The sequence below is a fragment of the Euprymna scolopes genome, chromosome 4 (genome assembly GCF_053919585.1).
Source record: "Euprymna scolopes isolate OS-2025 chromosome 4, ASM5391958v1, whole genome shotgun sequence".
NCBI classification, from domain to species: Eukaryota; Metazoa; Mollusca; class Cephalopoda; order Sepiida; family Sepiolidae; genus Euprymna; species Euprymna scolopes.
In genome coordinates this window covers 125,584,871-125,607,352 of record NC_136485.1, presented here as the reverse complement: position 1 = coordinate 125,607,352, position 22,482 = coordinate 125,584,871, and the positions used below count along the sequence as shown (strand labels likewise).

The following is a 22,482-nucleotide window of genomic DNA, read 5'->3' as shown; positions in this document are numbered from 1 at the left end:
TTGTTAGCTTTATCATTTTTGTTTAAATAATTGAATTAAATTATAATTACAAACATCATTTATGGTAAAATATGTTATTGTTAGCTTTATCATTTTTTTTTTTAAATAATTGAATTAAATTATAATTACAAACATCATTTATGGTAAAATATGTTATTGTTAGCTTTATCATTTTTTTTAAATAATTGAATTAAATTATAATTACAAACATCATTTATGGTAAAATATGTTATTGTTAGCTTTATCATTTTTTTTAAATAATTGAATTAAATTATAATTACAAACATCATTTATGGTAAAATATGTTATTGTTAGCTTTATCATTTTTTTTTAAATAATTGAATTAAATTATAATTACAAACATCATTTATGGTAAAATATGTTATTGTTAGCTTTATCATTTTTTTTTAAATAATTGAATTAAATTATAATTACAAACATCATTTATGGTAAAATATGTTATTGTTAGCTTTATCATTTTTTTGTTTAAATAATTGAATTAAATTATAATTACAAACATCATTTATGGTAAAATATGTTATTGTTAGCTTTATCATTTTTGTTTAAATAATTGAATTAAATTATAATTACAAACATCATTTATGGTAAAATATGTTATTGTTAGCTTTATCATTTTTTTTAAAAATAATTGAATTAAATTATAATTACAAACATCATTTATGGTAAAATATGTTATTGTTAGCTTTATCATTTTTTTTTAAATAATTGAATTAAATTATAATTACAAACATCATTTATGGTAAAATATGTTATTGTTAGCTTTATCATTTTTTTTAAATAATTGAATTAAATTATAATTACAAACCTCATTCATGGTAAAATATGTTATTGTTAGCTTTATCATTTTTTTTTTAAATAATTGAATTAAATTATAATTACAAACATCATTTATGGTAAAATATGTTATTGTTAGCTTTATCATTTTTTTTTAAATAATTTAATTAAATTATAATTACAAACATCATTTATGGTAAAATATGTTATTGTTAGCTTTATCATTTTTTTTTTAAATAATTGAATTAAATTATAATTACAAACATCATTTATGGTAAAATATGTTATTGTTAGCTTTATCATTTTTTTTTAAATAATTGAATTAAATTATAATTACAAACATCATTTATGGTAAAATATGTTATTGTTAGCTTTATCATTTTTTTTAAATAATTGAATTAAATTATAATTACAAACATCATTTATGGTAAAATATGTTATTGTTAGCTTTATCATTTTTTTTTAAATGAATTAAATTATAATTACAAACATCATTTATGGTAAAATATGTTATTGTTAGCTTTATCATTTTTTTTTTAAATAATTGAATTAAATTATAATTACAAACATCATTTATGGTAAAATATGTTATTGTTAGCTTTATCATTTTTTTTTAAATAATTGAATTAAATTATAATTACAAACATCATTTATGGTAAAATATGTTATTGTTAGCTTTATCATTTTTTTTTAAATAATTGAATTAAATTATAATTACAAACATCATTTATGGTAAAATATGTTATTGTTAGCTTTATCATTTTTTTTTAAATAATTGAATTAAATTATAATTACAAACATCATTTATGGTAAAATATGTTATTGTTAGCTTTATCATTTTTTTTCCTTCATAATAATTGATCAATCAAGCTTTAAATTTTTCCTAATACTTGTTAAAAAGTAAGAAAACTGCCGTTTTTCTATTTTTGCATCAAACAAATTTTTAAGATGGACTGATGCAGACCCAAGGACGCATTCGGAACTCCGATATTTTCCCATATGATGTAAAATTTCCTATACTGTTAGGAAGAAATAATCACCGGACCAAACTGGTCATTTTTGAATCTCATTGTAATTGCAAATTAAGGCTATCCGGTTTATGGATCTCTCAGGCGACACAAGTGGTGAAATCTGTTCTCCACAGCTGTATTATATGTAAGAGAATCAATTCTCTACCATGCAAGGTCCCCTCCGGGTCTCAATTGTCCTCTCATAGGGTAAATTTTGTTCATCCTTCAAACATGTTAGTGTAGATTTTACTAAACATTTTTTTGTCAAAAATAATCAGGACATCAAAATGTACGCCCTACTGTTTACTTGTATGAGTTTGCGTGCTATAAATCTGGAATTACTGCCAGACATGAGCACACGTTCTTTCTTATTAGCCTTCATTAGGTTCACCAACTTATTTGGTGTAGCCACCCATGTGTATTCCTATAATGCTAAATCATTCTTGGTGTCGGGTATTATATTGTCAGGACGTGTTTGTCTCCGACGAATTTGAAGATCATTTCAAATGAACTACTATTGTTCATTATATCAATTTAAAAGGTGAGCTTGTAATTTTTGATTGGTTTTCTTTCATTCTGTCAGGGGCAAAACCAATGTGAGAGAATTTCTCACATTTTAAAATAGTATTTAAGTTAAATTCAATATTTATAATATTTTTGATTATTAAATTGTTAGGTGAAAGTACAGAATAATTACAAAACACCCTTCCCTCCCATGTTAAGAATGGCTTTCTAAACAAGGAAGTTATTCCAGCGTGGTTAACATTATTTCGAATTATTTAATCAAGTAAAAATTCCATGCAAAGGTACATGAGAAACTTCAAATTAGCTAAAGCAATTTTCATTTATTGCAGACTTATCCTTATATTTCTTAGTTGCTGTTTCATGATGTTTCGGCCAACTATTCTTTTGGCCTTCGTCAGGTGGTAACTGCATTCTCAGCAATTACTGCCATCCATAGTTGTTGTCATTTCACCATAATTTGGCCAAGTAAGCCTGTGGCTGGCTTTGGGTAGGATTGAAATCGCTATCTTCAGACAATTCTCACCTGGAACCATAGAGATTCAATGAGGCTGCAGTTAATAGATTCGGAGTTCCTATCCCGTCGCGGTTACCACCTGACGAAGGCCAGAGAAATAGTTGGCCGAAACGTCGTGAAACAACAACTAAGAAAGATGAGGATAATAGTCCGCAATAAATAAATTAATAAATAATACTCATCTCAATAATGAATTTCAATTAAATATATAATTTTAATTTAATAATAAAAAAAAGAAAAGAAAATGAAATTTTTACTTGATTAAATAATTTTAAATAAAAATGGGAGCACCTGTATGAGAGTGTCCACCTCCCTAAAAATGCGTGTTTTCACCTTTTTTTTTTTTAAGTTTTTTTACGACGATTATCATAGATTAAAGACTCAAGTCTTTTTTAGCAAAAAAGAAAAAAAAAAAAGAAAAATAAAAATTTAATGACTGTCAGAAGGGGGTTCACTTTCTCGTTATAACGTTCTAATCACGTGACACGTCTGTAAAGAAATGGACAATAAATCAGGTAGCAATGAATGAAGTAGAACGTTATAACGAGGAAGTGAACCCCCTTAAATTTATTTTACTTTCAAAATTTTTTTCTGCTATTATGATACACAAGTCTGTAATCTACGATAATCGTCGAAAAAAACCCAAAAAAGTTCAAGTGTAAAACACGCATTTTTAGTGGGTTGGCACTCACGTACAGGTCCACCGAAAAATGGACCGTTTTAGTAAAAAAATAAAAAAAAAAATAAATAAATAAAAATAAATAAATAAATAAAATAATACTAATACAAAAATGTCTCTTGATGCCGGCCCACAGCTCGAATTCGGAATAGGGACATGTGAGCGAGAAAAAAATAAATAAATGAGGCTACAAACGCAGAGACAAAAGGTCAATGAGAAATTTTTTTTATGGGGTTAAATGTTTTACTTGCTTTCTACCTTAACAATCATCCTTAAAATGCTGACTTAATTAAATTTTCGGGTATGCTGAAAATGAATATCGCTAAATTTTATGCAAGCAAATAGTTTTCCGGATATGAAGCGATGTAATTCCTTATGCTATAAGTGATGGCCATTGTTGTGCACACATTTGCCAACAGCCGATCACACAATATGAGTAGGTTTTCTAAAACGTGGAAAAAAAAAAAAGAAAAAGAGATGTAAAAGGGCATAATGCCTGAGGCTCGCCACTTTTGGCTAAAAAATAGTTTAGGAAAAACAAACAAACAAAAAAATAAAATAAATAAGACACTTTCCTCCCATCTCCCAGTGGCTATTTTGTTGGTTTTACGAGTTCTTTGAGTGCAATGAGAACAATTTTGACATTTTGAAAATTAGCCCTTCTACTAACCCTAAGTTCGAATCACTAATCTTCCTCCTCCTCAAGGAAAGAAAATTGGATTGAAGACAAGAGTAATTCTACAAAATTGCATTCATTTGTCATTCGTAGAATTGTTCGTAATTGTTTTTTTATAATCTTATTTTTATCAGTTAAACGGAAACTTTTTGAAACTAGTTGCATTTTCAACATGTTTGCTGAAAAATTTAATAATTTCTAGAATTTTGCAAACTTACTAAAACACGAGGAGGTTAAGGTAGCAAAATGGGGTCCGAAAATCTAGCATCGTTCTGAGTTCAGGGAAAGGTGGGTCACATGTTTTGTCAGTTTTCGTTTCAGGAACTTTAGTTTGATATTATGTAGTCGCCTTTTGCATTCGTATTGGATTTTATCGAGCAAACATGGGTAGCATTGTGGGTTAATCAATAAAAGGCAGGATTGTCATTTAGTTGTATGAATATTTTCTAACCCTACATTGTGAGAATTTCTCCCGCATTGGTTTTACCTCTGGCAGAAGGAAAGAAAACCAATCAGAAATTAAAACAGGTTCACCTTTAAAACTTCAATGCAAATTTTATTAAAGCAAAAAAATCCAAGTTGCAAAAGATGCGTCATCTTCAGCTATCTGATGTAACGGGCTGGTAAAATAGTTTATCTTCAAGAAATGCTGTGTACAAAACTCCGCTGACGAAGAACGCTGCAACAGGTTGAAGAGTTGAGTTATAATCTTTCAAGAAGGATACTGCAAGTCTGGTAGCCTCGACGAGTCCACTGTAGATAACTGTCCAAATGGCGGAGAAATGACAGGTCAAACTGTAGACCTTAATTTCGTCTCTGACAGACATTATATTGTAATGATGAAAGTCAATTGATTCACAGAGCACAACAGCGTGTGATAATATATAAATTCGCCCAACATAAGGGCATTGGTGTTTGCAAATGATAACATTTTGCCCCATATTAGGACATTAAAACGTCTCAATGCGATAAAGTGATTTGAGGCTATAAGCCTCGAGCGAGAATTCGAGCGTCCATTTCAACCTGTGTCTATGTTGAATCTGGTGATCTGAAAGGATAAATTTGGCGCCAAGAACAACCTCAGTAGTTAGTAATAACAAGCAATCTGAAGGATTCAAACAAAATCGTAGGCAGACAAACCGACCAATGAGGAGCCTGCTTATTTCTGCAGAATTTCTCACAATATCGAGTGGATGACACCGCAATCTCACTGAACGTAAACAGAAGGTTTTCAAAAGTAAACAAATGAATAAGACTCACATTTTCACAAGTAAACAAATGAATAATATAAGTTTTAAATAAAAATAATTTCGATACTTCACGGGGAAGTGGACCCTACGTTTTATGCTTTAATGACTGCTCCCTGAAATGCATAAATGGTTTTCTTCTTTCACTTTCTTCGTGTATCACATACTTTTTTTTATTATTTTTTTTTTTTAAAATGGAGCGTTGTATTTAATTTATTTAAAAAAAAATTTTTATTTTTTTTATTTCGTGCTTGTTTTTATTTTTTTATATTTTCTCCACTAAATATTTTTATTTTTGTTACATTTATTTTATCGGTAAATATTCAGATACGTTACAACAGAACACGACCACTCTAATTTGTTTTTTTTTAGGGGTAATCGAGGTCGGTGACAACGAATCTGATACTCAAACCGGGGACAAATTTATCGTTTGCATGGTATTAACCCCTCAGCCCACGAAGTACTTTCCGCCATTTTACAGCTTTCGTTTACGTTGCGCGTGCGCCAGCATAAACGACGGCTTGCTTCACCTAGCAAACTGTCTTCTCACATGGCGTCCCAATCTTCCGCGGAAAATTTAAAATTAGCTGAAAAAGAAATAAAACAAGAAAAGAAAAGCACTCCAAGTTGGGGAGGAGGGAGGTAATTTAATTGTTTTTTTTACCTGGAACATAGAATTTTCAAATTTTCTAAAAGTACATTATAGCACTTTTTGGGTGGAAAAAAAATACGGACTGACATTTTTTAATGACTTACAATTAAAAAAAAAAGTACAACAAATTGAGGGAGAACTTATGTGGCTTAATAGGTGCTTCTGCAGTTTAGTTAACCGTTTTTCAGTAAGTAACGCACCACGCACCACCATTTACCGATTAGAACGCCATTTAACATTTTTCGAAGATTTTACTGTTTACATTAGGGGTGCGAGCGGGAGGCGGTGTTGAGGGCGTATCTGAATATTTACCATTTTATCATACACACTCAAACAATGCTTTTGGCCCTTTTTTTGGGGGGGGGGGGCTTCAAATAGTAAATTCAAAAAAGTTTTCATGAGTACGTTTTGCGAGTGAGCAATCATTAAAAAATAAAACTGTTTACGCAGGGTCCATATTTCCCGTGAAATACCATAATTTCTTTTATTTTAAAAATAAAACTTTTCACAAATAAGCAAAAACCCAGAACATTTTTAAATCATGGATAAAATACTTTCAGCGGAGTTGTACAACCATCACACACCCCCATGCGTAATTTCTATACTGATAGGTTTTTTTGAAATTTTTTCACTGGATTATTATTGATTGGACACTAATTAACCAGATTATGAAAAAACAAAAAAAATCATTTTGACATTTGAAAGGGGTGCTCACTTTTTAGTACAACATTCTGGTAAATCGGTCACCCATTTTTTTTTTTCTCTAAACACGGAAGTATCTTCGGGACATACATATGAAATGGTCCCATGTTGACAAAGCAATGTATTGGGAGGCATACGATATGAAAATTGACAACAGGATGGAAAATCATGAAACATTTCTCCAGCATGTTAGTGAAATTCATAATACTTAAAAAATAAAAAAACACGCTACATTAAATAAAAACACTAAAAACATATCCAGTTAGGTAGAAAAGTAACTTATATTGCTTTTGATAACATTTATATCTATGTATACAGTAATACAAACCCCAAAACCTAAAGTAAAAAACTCGAAACTTATTTTCATAAAAACAAAAAAGAAGTCATGTTCATTTTATCTTTTTTCTTCGAGAAGCAAAAATATTTCTGATTTACAAATGCGGTAGGCTCATGTCAATTTTACTTTCTATGGTTTTAATATACCCGCGTTTTTATTAGTTACAAAATGGGTGACTAATTTACCAGAACACTGTAACTAAAAAGTGAGCACCCCTTTCAAATGTCGAAATAATGATTTTTTTTTTTCAACATTTTTTTTATAATCTGGTTAATTAATGTCGAATCAATAATAATCAGTGAAAAAAATTTAAAAAAAAAACTCTCAGTATAGAAATTACGCTGGGGGGGGGGGGATGGTTGTACAACTCCGCCATACTTTCTCATAAATAAACAGAACTTTTTTTTTTTTTAAATGGATAGTGTTCACGGATGCATATAATGATGCGCGGAAACATTTCTCCCATGCTCCAATAGAATAATAATAGTACTAATATTTTCTTTATTTTGAGGTAACTTTTTGAGGACACTTTCTTACAGAAGTTGAAGATATGCACGGCATGGCTTACGTCTGACCCTCCTAAGGCTTAATATAAGGCGTAGGGTTCTTGGCAATTGTTGCAGAAACTGCTATTTTTTTTTATAAGCTGCTGTTTCCACATCATTATTTAATGAACATAAACAGGTAAAAGTGTACTTCATCTCTTTGAGTTGGTCAATCGTGTATATAGTATCCATAATCGTCGTCTTGCTGTTAATATTTATTATAAAGGTATATACGTGTTTAATTTAATTCAAAGTTCAAATCAGGTGCTTTAATTAAAATTTTAAATAATCACGTGATTATACCCGGTTGATTGATGAAGTATTTTATTAAAATCTGGGTACTAGTGCATTTATTGATCTGTGCTGAAATAATAACATTATTATTTAAAAAGCCGTTCTTAACATGGGGAGGGGAGGGTGTTTTGTAACTATACTATACTTTAACCTTACAATTGAATAAAAAAAACAAAACATCAAAACTAATTTAAACTTGGAAATACGATTTTAAAAATAGCGCGGATCAGTAAGTGCACTGCAGTAGTGCAGTGAGTGCACTAGGTGTATCAGAATTTTTGTAGGAGTTTTTGACACCCCTAACACAAAACTGCAAATAAAATATAAAATACTCGTAATTTCCCTTTTAAAGATGGGTTGTTTATTTTCTGTATGGATTATACTTCCAAAATAAACTATTAAAGTTGTATAAAAAGTAATAGAAATATTTAAAAAAAAATAATAATGAAATTAATTGAATGTTACCAGTTCAGTATTTTTCAATTTTTAAACTTTAAAAATCTATCAAAATTTTTCTATTGATTCTATTTTTACGATATTTTCAGGGTCAATGTGAAATTTTATGCGCTTTCCAATAAACAGAATATAATATTTTAGACAAACGTTTTTTTTTTTAAATTCACACCCCCCATTTTCAAATGTCTATTAAAAAGTAAATAATTTATGTACCAAAGTTTTATATATCACAAATTGAAGATAGTGTTTTTTTTTTAGAAATTTACCTGTAAAGTCCAAAGTTTAAAACCTTTTTTTTAAAAAAAAAAAACACGTTTGTTTTTGTGTTTTTTTTTAAAATGAAACTTTGGTCCTTGCTCCTTTAATTGAAAATAAATTAGGGCTTGAATGACATTTTTCGAGGAGTTATAAGCTTCGAAAGATGGCGGGTGGAATTATTCAATAGTTTTCAAAAAATTTCTGACACTGCTAGAGTGCACTAGCACCAAAATCTGTAATACAAAAGAAAAGTTCTGGTTTTTGTTTATTTGTGAAAAAGTTTTATTTTTAAAATAAAAAGAATTATTTTTTATTTTAAACTCTTAACTTCTATTATTCATTTGTTTACTTGTGAATACGTTCTGCGCTCACTTTCCCTTTTGCTCAATATTGGGTTAAAGAAAATTTGGTACTCATGCAGAGTGATCCGTGCTGAAATAATAACATTATTTAAAAAGCCATTTTTAACATATGGAGGGAAGGGTATTTTGTACCTATTCTGTACTTTAACCTTACAATTGACTAAAAAAAACAAAAAAACAAAACAAAAAAAAAACTGTAATTAAACTTGAAAATACGATTTAAAAAATAGCGCGGCACTGTCTGCATTAGCACTGAAAATTCATACAACTAAACGACAATCCTGCCGAAAGTTATTTATAGTTTAAAGAAATTTTGGGGGTAAAATTGTATTTTTCTTAGACATTATAAAATAGACTGCAGAGGGGACATAACTCTGAACATATATTTTCGATTACTTGTTCATGACGTGCAACATTTGTTGTCTATAGCGATACACTTTTTACTAAAAACAATAGGTATTTTTTTACGACCTGCCCCAGCGTAGTAAAAATCACCCCAAACCACCCCATGTTAAAAACGGCTTCCGGAATAAATACCTCCACAATCTCCCCATGGGGTTGTATGCGCATATATCCGAAAAAGTTGTCAAAAAAACAAAAAAAATATAACAAATGTTATCAAAGGCAAGATAAATTACTTTTCTACCTAACTGGATAATTTTCTAGTGTTTTTATTTAATGTAACGTGTTTATTCAGCTCGAAAAACATAGGTAATATATCAAATTATGCAAGAGTACCAAAAATTTTAAATGGTGACAGACTGTTTAACAGGGTAAGTTTGGGATGATGACTTAAAAGTTGGGTAGAAAAATAACTTATCTTGCCTTTGATAACATTTATTTGTTCTATACTTGTTTTGTGACAACTTTTTCGAATCTATGTGTACAGTAAAACAAATCCAATCAGAAAATTCTATGTTCTGGAAAAAAAAAAAAAAATTACACCCCTCCCACACACAACTTTGTGTGCTTTTCTTTTCTTGCTTTATTTCTTTTTCATCTAATTTCAAATTTTCCGCGGAAGATTTGTACGCCATGTGAGAAGGCAGTTTGCTTGTTGAAGCCGTCATTTACGCGCACGCGCGTAGCGTAAACGAAAACTGCAAAATGGTGGAAAGTAGTTTGTGGGTTCAGGGGTTAATACCATGCAAACGGTAAATTTACCCCAAGTTTGACTATCAGATTCGTTGTTAGCGACCTCAATTACCTACAGAAAACAGATTAGAGTAGTCGGTGTTCTGTTGCCATGATATACATTTTGTGCTTCCGTAACTTGGTGGACAGACAGTAAGGCCACCTATAGTCAAACGGAGGAAACAGGCTCTCTTTCTTCCAGATTACCATATATGTCAGCCTATGTCACGGTAACATATTTTGAGTGAGTTTCTAACAGTATTTTGTACATTTTTTTTATTTAACTTATTTTCCCAAACTTGTGTTTAGCAGAGATTCCAGCCAGCGCCATTTAAAATTTTCCAATACATCGATAAAAACACTGCTCACTGCTTTTCGAGCTGAATAAATATGTTACATTAAATAAAAACACTAGAAAATTATCCAGTTAGGTAGAGAAAAGTAACTTATCTTACCTTTGATAACATTTATTGGTACTAGTGCAGTGCACTTATTGATCCGTGCTGAAATCATAACGTTATTATTTAAAAAGCCATTCTTAACATGGGGAGGGGAAGGTGATTTGTACCTATTGTATACTTTAAACTTACAATTGAATAATAAAAAAAAACGGGGTTTGTATTACTGTACACATAGATTCAAAAAAGTTGTCAATTTCGTGTTTTTATTCAATGTAACATGTTTATTCAGCTCGAAAACCAGTGTTTACCGATATATTGGAAAATTCAAGATGGCGTCTGACTCCCTCTTTAACACGGTAAGTTTGGGAAAAGGTGTTATAAATAAAAAACTGGATAAAATACTGTTAAAAACTCGCTCAATATATGTTACCGTGCGTGACATAGCTTGACATATGAGGTGGGTTTTTAATAGTATTTTTGGGTTTGTATTACTGTACACATAGATTCGAAAAAGTTGTCAAAAAACAAATATATAACAAATAAATGTTATCAAAGGCAAGATAAGTTACTTTTCTACCAAACTGGATATAATTTTCGTGTTTTTATTCAATGTAACATGTTTATTCAGCTCGAAAAACATGCAGTGTTTACCGATGTATTGAACAATTCAAAATGGCGGCCGACTCTCTCTTAAACACGGTAAGTTCGAGAAAAGGTTATTATAAATAATAAACTAGACAAAATACTACTTAAAAAAACACCGAATATATGTCAACCTATGTCACGGTAATATATATTGAGCGAATTTCTAACAGTATTTTGTCTAGTTTATTATTTATAACACCTTTTCCCGAACTTACCGTGTTTAAGAGAGAGTCGGCTGCCATTTTCAATTGTTCAATACATCGGTAAACACTGCATGTTTTTCGAGCTGAATGAACATGTTACATTGAATAAAAACACGAAAATATATCCAGTTTGGTAGAAAAGCAACTTATCTTGCCTTTGATAACATTTATTTGTTCTATATTTGTTTTTTGACAACTTTTTCGAATCTATGTGTACAGTAATACAACCCCGTATTTTTTCTAGTTTTTTTTATTTATAACAACTTTTCCCAAACTTACTGTGCTAAAGAGGGAGTGAGGCGAGGCGCCATCTTGAATTTTCCAACACATCGGTAAACACTGTTTTTCAAGCTGAATAAACACGTTACATTGAATAAAAACACGAAAAATATATCCAGTTAGGTAGAAAAGTAACTTATCTTGCCTTTGATAACATTTGTTATATATATATATATTTTTTTTTTTTTTTTTTGACAACTTCTTCGAATCTATGTGTACAGTAATACAAACCCGGCTTTTTAAATAATAACGTTATTATTTACGTCCGGATCACTCTCTGCACTAGTACCAAAAAAACATAAAACTTTAATTAAACTTGGAAATACGATTTTAAAAAAATAGCGCGGATCAGTAAGTGCAATAGCACCCATTTATTTGTTATATATTTGTATTTTTTTTACAACTTTTTCGAATCTATGCGTATAGTAATACAAACCCTACCCATGTTAACAACGGCTTCCGATGTTGCGGAGGGGGGGGGGTTATTCCGAAAACCGTTCTTAACATGGGGAGGTTGGGGTGTTTATAATACGCTGAGGCGTGGGGCAGTGGGGCTGCTGGGGCTGGGGCACGTCGTAAAAATTTACCAAACAATATGTTGTTCTAATCGATGAATTTTCGTAATTTTTGGATATACTACTATTTTCGACATGACAAGTAGTAAGTACGTAATATTGTTTTTGCTTAAAGTCACATATTAAAAAAAAAACCCCAAAAAACTGTCGATTATCTTAACAAGCAACAATAATAATAACATGGGGAGGCTGGAGGTGCTTATACTACGCTGGGTACTGTCGTAAAATAAATAAGTAAAAATACCTTTCTTTGTAAAAGTGAAAAACTTCATAGATTTTGTATTAGGAAAAAAAATTATGAAAGGCAAATAAAAAAGTACATTTCAGAAGAAAACTGAAAACGCACGCTGTCAACAGTGAATAAAGAAAATGTGGGGGAAAAAAAATTTTTTTTTTCGACATTTTTCATTATACGAATTGAAAGACTTACTAGACAGTGTGTGTCGATATAATTATTCGAAATATACTAAGCTAAATTATATCAAAGTGATCCCGATTTCAATAAATTCAATTACTTTTTTTTTTTCGTTAAAAATATGCGAAAGAAAATATGTAAATACATTTCAGAATAAAAACATAAACACACGTTGTCATTGTCGAATAGAGGAAGATGGTTACACTCGTTTGAATTTGTGAAGAACCCAACGAATGATTACGTCAAGGTGAAAAAATAATTGACAACAAGGTTGAGAGAAGAAAATAAATAGACACAACTAAACAATGCTAATGTTATTTCATAATAATGAAGTTACCTTCGCCGGAGTGAAGTAGTGAAGTATATATATGCGTGAAAAACAGTTCGACGTTGGTCGAACGTTCTTGGCATGCGGAGATAAGAATAGGAAGTTCTAATGCATGATGGGAAGAAAAATATTGATGCGGGTAATTTAAAAGCGTTTTATTTGAGATATTATGGGGAAAAAATGATATCTTTTATCATTGGAAAAGATTAGGTACTTATGCAGTATACGGACTGTGCTGAAATAATAACATTCTTATTTAGAAAGCCATTCTTAACATAGGGGAACGGAGGGCGTTTTTTTTTTTTTTTTTTTTTAACTATTCTGTACTTTCACTTAATTTTTATAAACAAAAGTATAGTAAAACTTGAATTTAATTTGAAACTTAAAAAAAGGGGGGGGGGTAAATGTGACTATCGGAATACCCTGACCAAAAATCACCACTAGAAAAAAATAAAATAAAATAAAATTGTCCGCATCAAACTTAAAGACCGAACCGGAAACTCAAAAACGAAATTTATTTATTTTTGCTGTTGCTGTACTTATTTATCCAGAGAAGATGTATTTCCCCTGTTATTATTATAGTAAGAACGAATTACTATTTCGGTCAATATGCACTGGTTTTTGTCCAACCTGCAAATGGTGTTTATTTCGAAAGCCGTTCTTAACAGAAGGAGGTTGGGGATGTTTATTTCCAAAGGCATTTTCCTATTTTTCAACCTCCCCATGTTATGAACGGCTTTTGGAAAAAAAAAAAAAAAAAAACACCCTTTGCAGGTTGCACAACCAGTGCATATTGACCAATGTTTCATTATCTTTCTTTACTAAAATGAAATATGTAGTGGTATGGTACTCAGGTCTCATAAGATCTTTTTCCACCACAAATAAAACAAAAATAAAATCAATCATGTGAAATAAACGGTGTTTATTTACACAAAAATAACAAGTAACAAACGAATCAGTTCTTGCAAATGTGAAAGTTATTGAGATTGTTCGTTGTTTCGACAAGAAAAGGCAGAGAGTGTCCTTTGTTTTCTCAGCGAGAAAACAGACTTAATTTTTGTGTGTGCTAAGAGAAATAAAGAAGGTAAACGACCTTGAGTGTGGCTGAATATCTGCATTATTTGCCGTGTGTGTGGAGGAGTGCTTCTGTGTGTGTGTGTGTGTGTGTGTGTGCGTGCATGTGGATAATCGTGTTTTGTCATGCTGGTGGAAAACTACATATCAATGGAGTCGTTGACGTAAATTGAGAGGTGAGGGAAGAGCGGTGAGCAAAAAGTGAGGAACGCAAAGTGCGGAGCGCCGAGTGAGAATGAGTGAGTGAGTGAATTCATTTAAGTATTTGCCGATCGGCTCCCAGGCGATGTGAGAAAAAAGGTTTCGAAAATTAAATCTTTCTCTGGGCGTTGATTGGCCGAGAAATGCACTTTTTTGTCAGGTGGTATGCTTTCAACTACGTCCGCTGAAAAAAACGCATTTTAAGTTTTGTTCCCCACAGAATTTGTGTGGGCGTATTTTTTTTTTTTTTTTTTTTTTAATTTAAATCTTTGCCTTGGAAATTTATCTTTTTTTTGTTTGCGCACATAATTGTGTTTTTATTTATTTATTTGTTATTTTTTAGCACAAGAAGTGAATGCATTTTTTTAGGAGTGTTTAACCACATAAATAAAATTGACAATTCTTTTTTTTTTTCCCATGCGTACTTGCATAACATTCACTGAAAAAAAAAAAAAAAAACCCACTAAAACAGTAAATGATATTTCCCGCCATGAGGTACGTGGACCCCGTGTAAACTTTTTTTTTTTTTTTTTTTTTTTAATGGCTACTCCCTGAAAGCGCACGCACAAAAGATTTCATTAGTTTATTTAATCACGAAAACTTTTTTGAAGGCACTATTTGAGGCAAAAAAAAAAAAAGAAGCATTATTTCAATATGTATGAAAAAATAAATGTAACAAAAATAAAAAATATTTAGTGGGGAAAATATAATAAAAATAAATTAAAATAAAAGGAAAATAAAATAAAAACACGAAATAAAAGTATGAATCAAATTTAATCAAAGAAATTAAAAAAAAAATTCACAAAATAAAATAAATACACACGCGATTAAAAAAAAGTGTATTGGATATATACGAAGGAAGTGAAAGAAAAATTTTTTCGCATTTCAGGGAGCAGCGATTAAAAAAAAAAAAAAAACACGCTGGGTCCACGTGTTTTTATGTAGAAATAAACGTTAATGTTTTTTATGTAGAAATAAACGTTAATGTTTTTATGTAGGAATAAACGTTAATGTTTTTATGTAGGAATAAACGTTAATGTTTTTATGTAGGAATAAACGTTAATGTTTTTATGTAGGAATAAACGTTAATGTTTTTATGTAGGAATAAACGTTAATGTTTTTATGTAGGAATAAACGTTAATGTTTTTATGTAGGAATAAACGTTAATGTTTTTATGTAGGAATAAACGTTAATGTTTTTTATGTAGAAATAAACGTTAATGTTTTTTATGTAGAAATAAACGTTAATGTTTTTATGTAGGAATAAACGTTAATGTTTTTATGTAGGAATAAACGTTAATGTTTTTATGTAGAAATAAACGTTAATGTTTTTATGTAGAAATAAACGTTAATGTTTTTATGTAGAAATAAACGTTAATGTTTTTATGTAGAAATAAACGTTAATGTTTTTATGTAGAAATAAACGTTAATGTTTTTATGTAGAAATAAACGTTAATGTTTTTATGTAGAAATAAACGTTAATGTTTTTATGTAGAAATAAACGTTAATGTTTTTATGTAGAAATAAACGTTAATGTTTTATGTAAAATAAAAAAAAGTGCAGCCAGCATTGCTGCACTTTTTTTCTTTTTTTTTTTTTATTTCAGGTACACATTTACCAGAAAAGATATATTTCCCCTGTTATCATTTTAGTAAGAACGAATTGATATTTCTTACTAAGATGTTTCGTTATCTTTCTTAAACATTACAATTTCGATCAAAATAAACCAATAATAATGTTGACTGAAATAGTAATTCGTTCTTACTAAAATAATAACCGAGGAAATATATCTTTTCTTAATTACCTTAACTAAAATAAAAAAAAATAAAATAAGTGCAGCACTGCAGCAGCAAAAATAAATAAAGTTCGTTTTGTTTTCAAGTTTCCGGTTCAGTTTTTAAGTTTTATGGACGCGGACGACTTTTTTTTTTTTTTTTTTTTTTTTTGCATGGAAGTCACCACTTATCAAGACCCGGAGGCCACTCAAGGATAAGGGTTAATGAGTGTACAGTAATCAATGGGACAATCATAGTAATCGTTAGTAATGGAGATCTGATGAAGTGTCTTACTTAAGGAAGCGGTTTCGGTTTATCAGGAATTTGTTTATGTTACACTTGAAGACATCCAAGTTGTAAAACAGAACAGAGTTCCACAGGCGTGCACTTCTAAGAAAGAAGCTTTGTTCATAGAATCTACGTATGGATTTTGGCACAGATAAAGAGTGGGGAAAATTACTGACAGTGGTTTCAGCTAGACTGGTGTTTTTCGTGAAAAATTGGCAAGGGAGGGGGACCATAGATTGGAGCTCAGACGACCACTTCCCATGGAAATAACGATAAAACAATGACATGCTCGCAATATCCCTTCTGTGGGAGAGAGGTTGCAGGGAAGAGAAAAGGGCATACCTCCACTAGGCTACGAAGTCTATTTTGTACTCTGTCAAGGCAGGAGAGGCTGTTTTTAGCAGCTCCTGCCCAGATATGTTAGCAGTACTCCATCCTTGGAGGTACTTTGCTTTTATATAGATAGAGAATGTCATCAGCAGTGAGATATCTACTGGAGCGGTAGAAGGATCCCACCATTTTTCCAGCGACCTTGGCAACAGATTTGATGTATGTGTTCCATTTCAGATCAGGAATAAAGGTCAATCCCAGAAGCTTGTCAAAACATGGAGCCACCGCAAGACGAGAGCCATGCATTTCAATTGATGCCAGGTGGGGGATCAGAGCATTGATGATGTAAAGATAGTAAAAGTAACCAGCCACCTCTTTCCCCATTGTACACGTGGTCAAGATCAGAGGAGAGAGAATCAGAGAGAACTTTGTCATTTACAGTCTCTGATGTGTTGCCATAGATGGCCGTGTCAATCAGCATAGATGTCAACGAATGATTTAAGTATGTGTTTTGGGAGATCATTGATGTAGATCAGAAAGAGAGTTGGCTCCAGGATGGATCCTTGAGGGACACCAGCATTGATACTGTGGGCCTCTGATTTCTGCCCATCAACCACTACTCTTATGAGCCTATCAGAGAGAAAGGATTTAATAATTGAGAAAACATTTCCAGTTATACCGTAGCTGGAAATCTTGTGAAGTAGGCCTTTATGCCATACCTTATCGAAGGCCTTTGATATGTCAAGAGAAATTGCCCTAGAAAGGAAGCCTTTGTCGAGAGATTCACTAATCCTATGAGATATAACCGTTAGCACATCTGCTGTAGATCTAGCAGAACGGAAACCATATTGCATGTCACTAAGAAGGTTATTTCTGCTGAGGTGGATGACTACTTTATTTAATATGGATTCCAGCAACTTACTCATGACACACAGGGATTTATTGGTCTGTACTGAGAGGGAGATGACCTGTCACCTGAATTCTTAAATACAGGGCATACTGATGAGGTTTTCCAGGGTGTTGGGAAGCAATTCTCGTCAAGACAACGCTTTTTAATGACTAGCAGTTAAGCCTGGCTTTGCTCAGGCCCCATGTACTGTTCATAACTTGTCTTATGTGTGAATACACTTTATGTAAGGTTTCAAATGATTAGACCAAAATTTGTCTACGTAATTTGGTAAAGACCGCAGAGGTCAATTTTTTTTTTTTTTTTTTTTTTTTTTTTTAACTTTGACCCGTATTTTGACGCCTTAACATTATTTTGGTCTAAAATCAAAATACAAAGTTTTACCCATGTCCAAATTACCTACATCCAAAATTTCAAGTCTTTAGATGCAAAATTGGTGGGGAAATTTGGTAGAATCTGCAAAGGTCAACTTTCTCAACTTTGACCTTTTGGCAGTCAAATTTTCGCCCCCACAACTGATTAAAATGCTTGCCACATGTCTGAATACCCATTATGTATAAATTTCAAATGTTTAGACCAAAGATTGGCTGAGTAGTTTGCTAGACACTGCAAAGGCCAAATCTTTTGAACTTTGACTCCTTGGCAGCTCAAATTATCGACCCACACTGATTAAAAAGCTTGCCCTATCTCTGAATACCTTTTATATAAAATTTAAAATGTTTAAACTAGAAATTGGTTGAGTAATTTGGTAGAGACCGCAGAGGTCAATTTTTTTTTTATTACTGTAACCTACTTTTGACCCCTTAACATTTATTTTTTTGGGCTCAAATCAAATAAAAAAGTTTGATCCATGTCCAAGTAACCCACATTTAAAATTTCAAGTGTTTAGACCCAAAATTGACTGAGGAGTTTGGTAAAGTTTTCAAAGGTCAAATCATTGAACTTTGACCCCTTGACAGCTAAATTTCTGTCCGAAAACCTAATAAAAAGATTTTCCTAAAATCTCAATACACCTTGTGTCAAATCTCGAATCTTTAGACCGAAAATTGACAGAGTTATTTGGGAGGGAAATGTACACAGACACACATTTTCACTTTTATAGATATATAAATTTGGTCAGGGTATTCCAATAGTCACATTTACCAAAAAAGGTGCTTATTCAAATTGACATAGCGATAAACAAAATTGAAGAAAAACTTATATTGTACCTACTGGTCATGGAATGATAATTTTAGGGTTTGTGTTACAATCCACAGACGTACAAAAACGTAGTCAAAAAAGTAAAAAAATATGACAAATGTTATCAAAGACAAGATAAGTTACTCTCCTACCTATCTGGAAAAGTTTTTAGCGGTTTTACTCACTTTAAAACGTTTATTTGGTTCAAAAATCATACAGTATTTATCAATATATGGGAAAGACAAATGGCGGTGAGCTGACTTAAATACATGAAGTTTGGAAAAAGGAGTTAAAACTAAAAAATGATACAAAATTCTGTTGGAAACCCACTGAATATATGTTACCGTGACATATTCGGTAGGTTTCTAAGAGTATTTTGTATAATTTTTTAGTTTTAACTCATTTTTCCTAACTTCATGTATTTAAGTCAGCTCGCCACCATTTGCCTTTTTCACATGCATACTGATAAACTGATTTTCGAACCGATTAAACGTTTTAAAGTGTGTAAAATCACTAAAATCTTTTCCAGATAGGTAGAAGAGTAATTTATCTTGCCTTTGATAACATTTATTTGTTATATATTTTTTTATCACTTTTTCGTACATCTGTGGATTGTAATACAAACTCTAATTTTATATTAAAAAAATGTAAAAGAATATGCTGTTGTCATAGTCCTGGTGATTTCCAAGACAATTAGAACAGATTTGAAGCTCTTTGGCTCGTAGAACCTTCGAACCATAAGAATATTTGAAGCAGTCCTTAATTGTATAATCTACCAATTTACACAATTTACAAATTTTATATTTTTCACCAGTATTATTAAGTTTTAAGGGATCCATGCCCCTTTTTACGATTAACGGTCTTATAGTCGGAGCTGGCTGCCATATTGGGTTGAACTTCAGAAGAAAAACTAGAAAAAAAAAAAATGGTGGTTTTGGCAGGCAACTTTCCCGCTTTTTTATATTCAAAGGCACTGTAGAAATTCTATTATGTCAAAAAAGTTGGACATAATAGATGTGAACGAAGGATAACGCTCCTTCATTCTTGACACTAATTCCTTTTTGACATTAATAGAGAATTTGTGGAACAGGATGTGAGCAACCATTATTCCAGGAGTAGAGCCTTCTGTGAAAAAAATCTGTCTTGAAAGACAAGTCAGACAAGTCCAGATTAATTTGTTCTACAAAGGTCTCGAGTTCTTCCAATTCTCTTATCTGCACTGCATGAGGAATAATTTCCTCCAAGAGAAGAGAAAAATTGATAAGAAAAATTGATAAGAGAAAAATTTATGAATTTTTCTTTCAATCTAAGGCTACAGTATAATTATCAGAGGAAACATCCATATTTGCAATTAAATCATAGACATTCCCCTTTAGCTTAGATTTAAGAAGCAATTTATCCACTTCATTTAAATTGGTGATGCAAAATTCAAAGATTTACAATAAATGCATGATGTAAGCAGTTCTGACTATGAACAGTGAAAGTCAAAGCTCCTTTTCTATGTCAAGAATGGCTTTCTAAATAACATTAAAACTACACAAGTAGCCCCTTCCACCCACAAAAAATCACTATGTATTCAGGCCTTTCGGCAACCCTCGTGATCGTTCGCTAGTGTCGGAAATGTTTGGTGAAGCTCGCCATTGATGACATATGTACTGATATTTTCTTGGGTGTCGATTAAGCAACTGTACAGATTCCATTTATAACTTAGCAAGAGTTCATATGATACTCGGTATAGGTATGACACTAATAAGGGCACATTTTCGACTCCCATAGCAAATAACAATAAAACTTTTGCTGTATTCCCAAGAAAGATTATAAAAAAATCTCATTTTTTTTATTCTCTGTAAAACTGATGAATTTTCAAAGAATTCTCCAAAAAGATAAAAAAATGGAACCAAATGTTATTTCTACATATTTTGATGTAAACAATGAAAACGCGATTTTTAAAATTTTTTCAAAAATCAAATAATTGATAAAGTTCGTTAATTTGGGTTTGTGTTACTATACACATAGATTAAAAAAAATTGTCATAAAACAAATATATAACAAATAAATGTTACCAAAGGCAAGATAAGTTACTCCTCTACCTATCTGTAAAAGTTTTAAGTAGTTTTACTAACTTTAAAAGGTGGAATCTTTCGAAAATCATACAGTGTTTATCGATATATTTGAAAAAGAAAAATGGTGGCGTGCTCGCTGTTGAATATGGTAAGTTTGGGAAAATGAGTTCAATCTAAATAATTATACAAAATACTGTTAGAAACCCATCGAATACATGCCCGCCTATATCACGGTAACATATATCGAGTGAGTTTCTAACAGTATAATTATTTAGTTTGAAAAGTCTTTATTAAAGTTTGTGCCTATTTCTATTCTATGGAGGCCAGGCGCGAACGCAGACCCCACAATTTTATTGTACCATCCCTGTTTAAGTTAAAACATACTTATCAAAGTATTATTATGTACATCTATATCAAAAACACTTGTAAACGTTTTTTTTTTAATTTTTAAATTTTTTATTTCCATACTGGACCAGGCGTGTACGCAGACCCCACAATTTTAATGAATCATCATTATGCCAGATCAAACATACCCATTCCTGTGTCTCGATACATCTTCTATATGTGATCAGTTTTCTATAATAGTCAACCATATAGGAGTCTATTTGTGATCAGACACACACACACACACACGTTCAGCTTTATATTATAGATATATATATATAGCAAGCACTTTTGAATAAAATATGTGACGGACGCTATTGAGTGTATAGGTTGTCTTTCTTGCTTTATATAGTTGTCGTAGGACTTCATCTGGGAAGATGAGTGCATGTGTACATAAATATACAGAAAAAGTAAAAAAAAAAACCAAAAAACAATAAATCAAACAGGAAAACGATATAACAAAGGATAATCAACAACAGTAAATGTCAATCATGCGGAATCCTTTAAATACGCTAAATAATTCGAGAGAATAAACAAAGTATGTGATTAGACTTTTATAGAGAGAAATTGAGGGCAATTTGATGCTCCCATTATAGAGATGTGGACTGGCACTTTGTTATGCATATTTAATCCGATCAGAAAACCCCATTTCCTTTGATGTATACAAAGATTGTTAACTGCAATTAATAATTGATTAATAATCAATAACTGATGACTAAATGGCCATAATATGTGCAAATGGAAACATAAAAGATCAATGGACATAGAATTAACAGGTCAAGAGTTCAGTCAAATTCAGGAAATGTAGTCAATGAATTGCATGTAGATAAAAGTACTAAAAGCATTTATATATGGGGAATTATTACTACTGCTATGACTACTAATAATAATTTTATATAGTTTATATGACAGCAAGGTTTAAACTTAAATGTAATTTATCTGAGCATGATTTGATAATACTTTTGGAGGTTCATAACCAAATCGAATTTGTTCCATAGGTGCAAATTCCCTATATATCAAGTTTTAAGTCTGTATGTAGACCAAAAATTGACAGGAGTTTTGTTGAGACCATTCTGCACTCAGGTAAACAGACAAGGTCACTTATACTATATTATAACACTTAAATCGTCTTGCTTTGATCTAGGTATTAAAACTGTGTATCCGGTCTACATCTTCCGGTTTTGAAAAATTCTGCACATGTGGAATTAAATAAAAACAAAACCATGAAAGTTTTTTTTTTTTTTTTTTTT

General features: G+C 31.2%; 1 protein-coding gene across 6 annotated transcripts in view; it reads right to left on the bottom strand.

Annotated features, from left to right (window-relative positions):
• LOC145269279 (tumor protein 63-like) overlaps nucleotides 1-22,482 on the bottom strand; it is a 524,598-nt gene that overhangs the window by 109,390 nt on the left and 392,726 nt on the right. The window contains exon 1 of one of the 6 annotated variants that reach the window (XM_080124972.1): nucleotides 13,042-13,217. The exons of the other annotated variants lie outside the window; for them this stretch is intronic. Within the exon in view, the coding sequence (XP_079981098.1) occupies nucleotides 13,042-13,115 (74 nt within the window). The 5' untranslated portion in view covers nucleotides 13,116-13,217. Of the gene's footprint in view, nucleotides 1-13,041; nucleotides 13,218-22,482 lie in introns of those variants that run through there. 6 annotated transcript variants of the gene reach the window in all.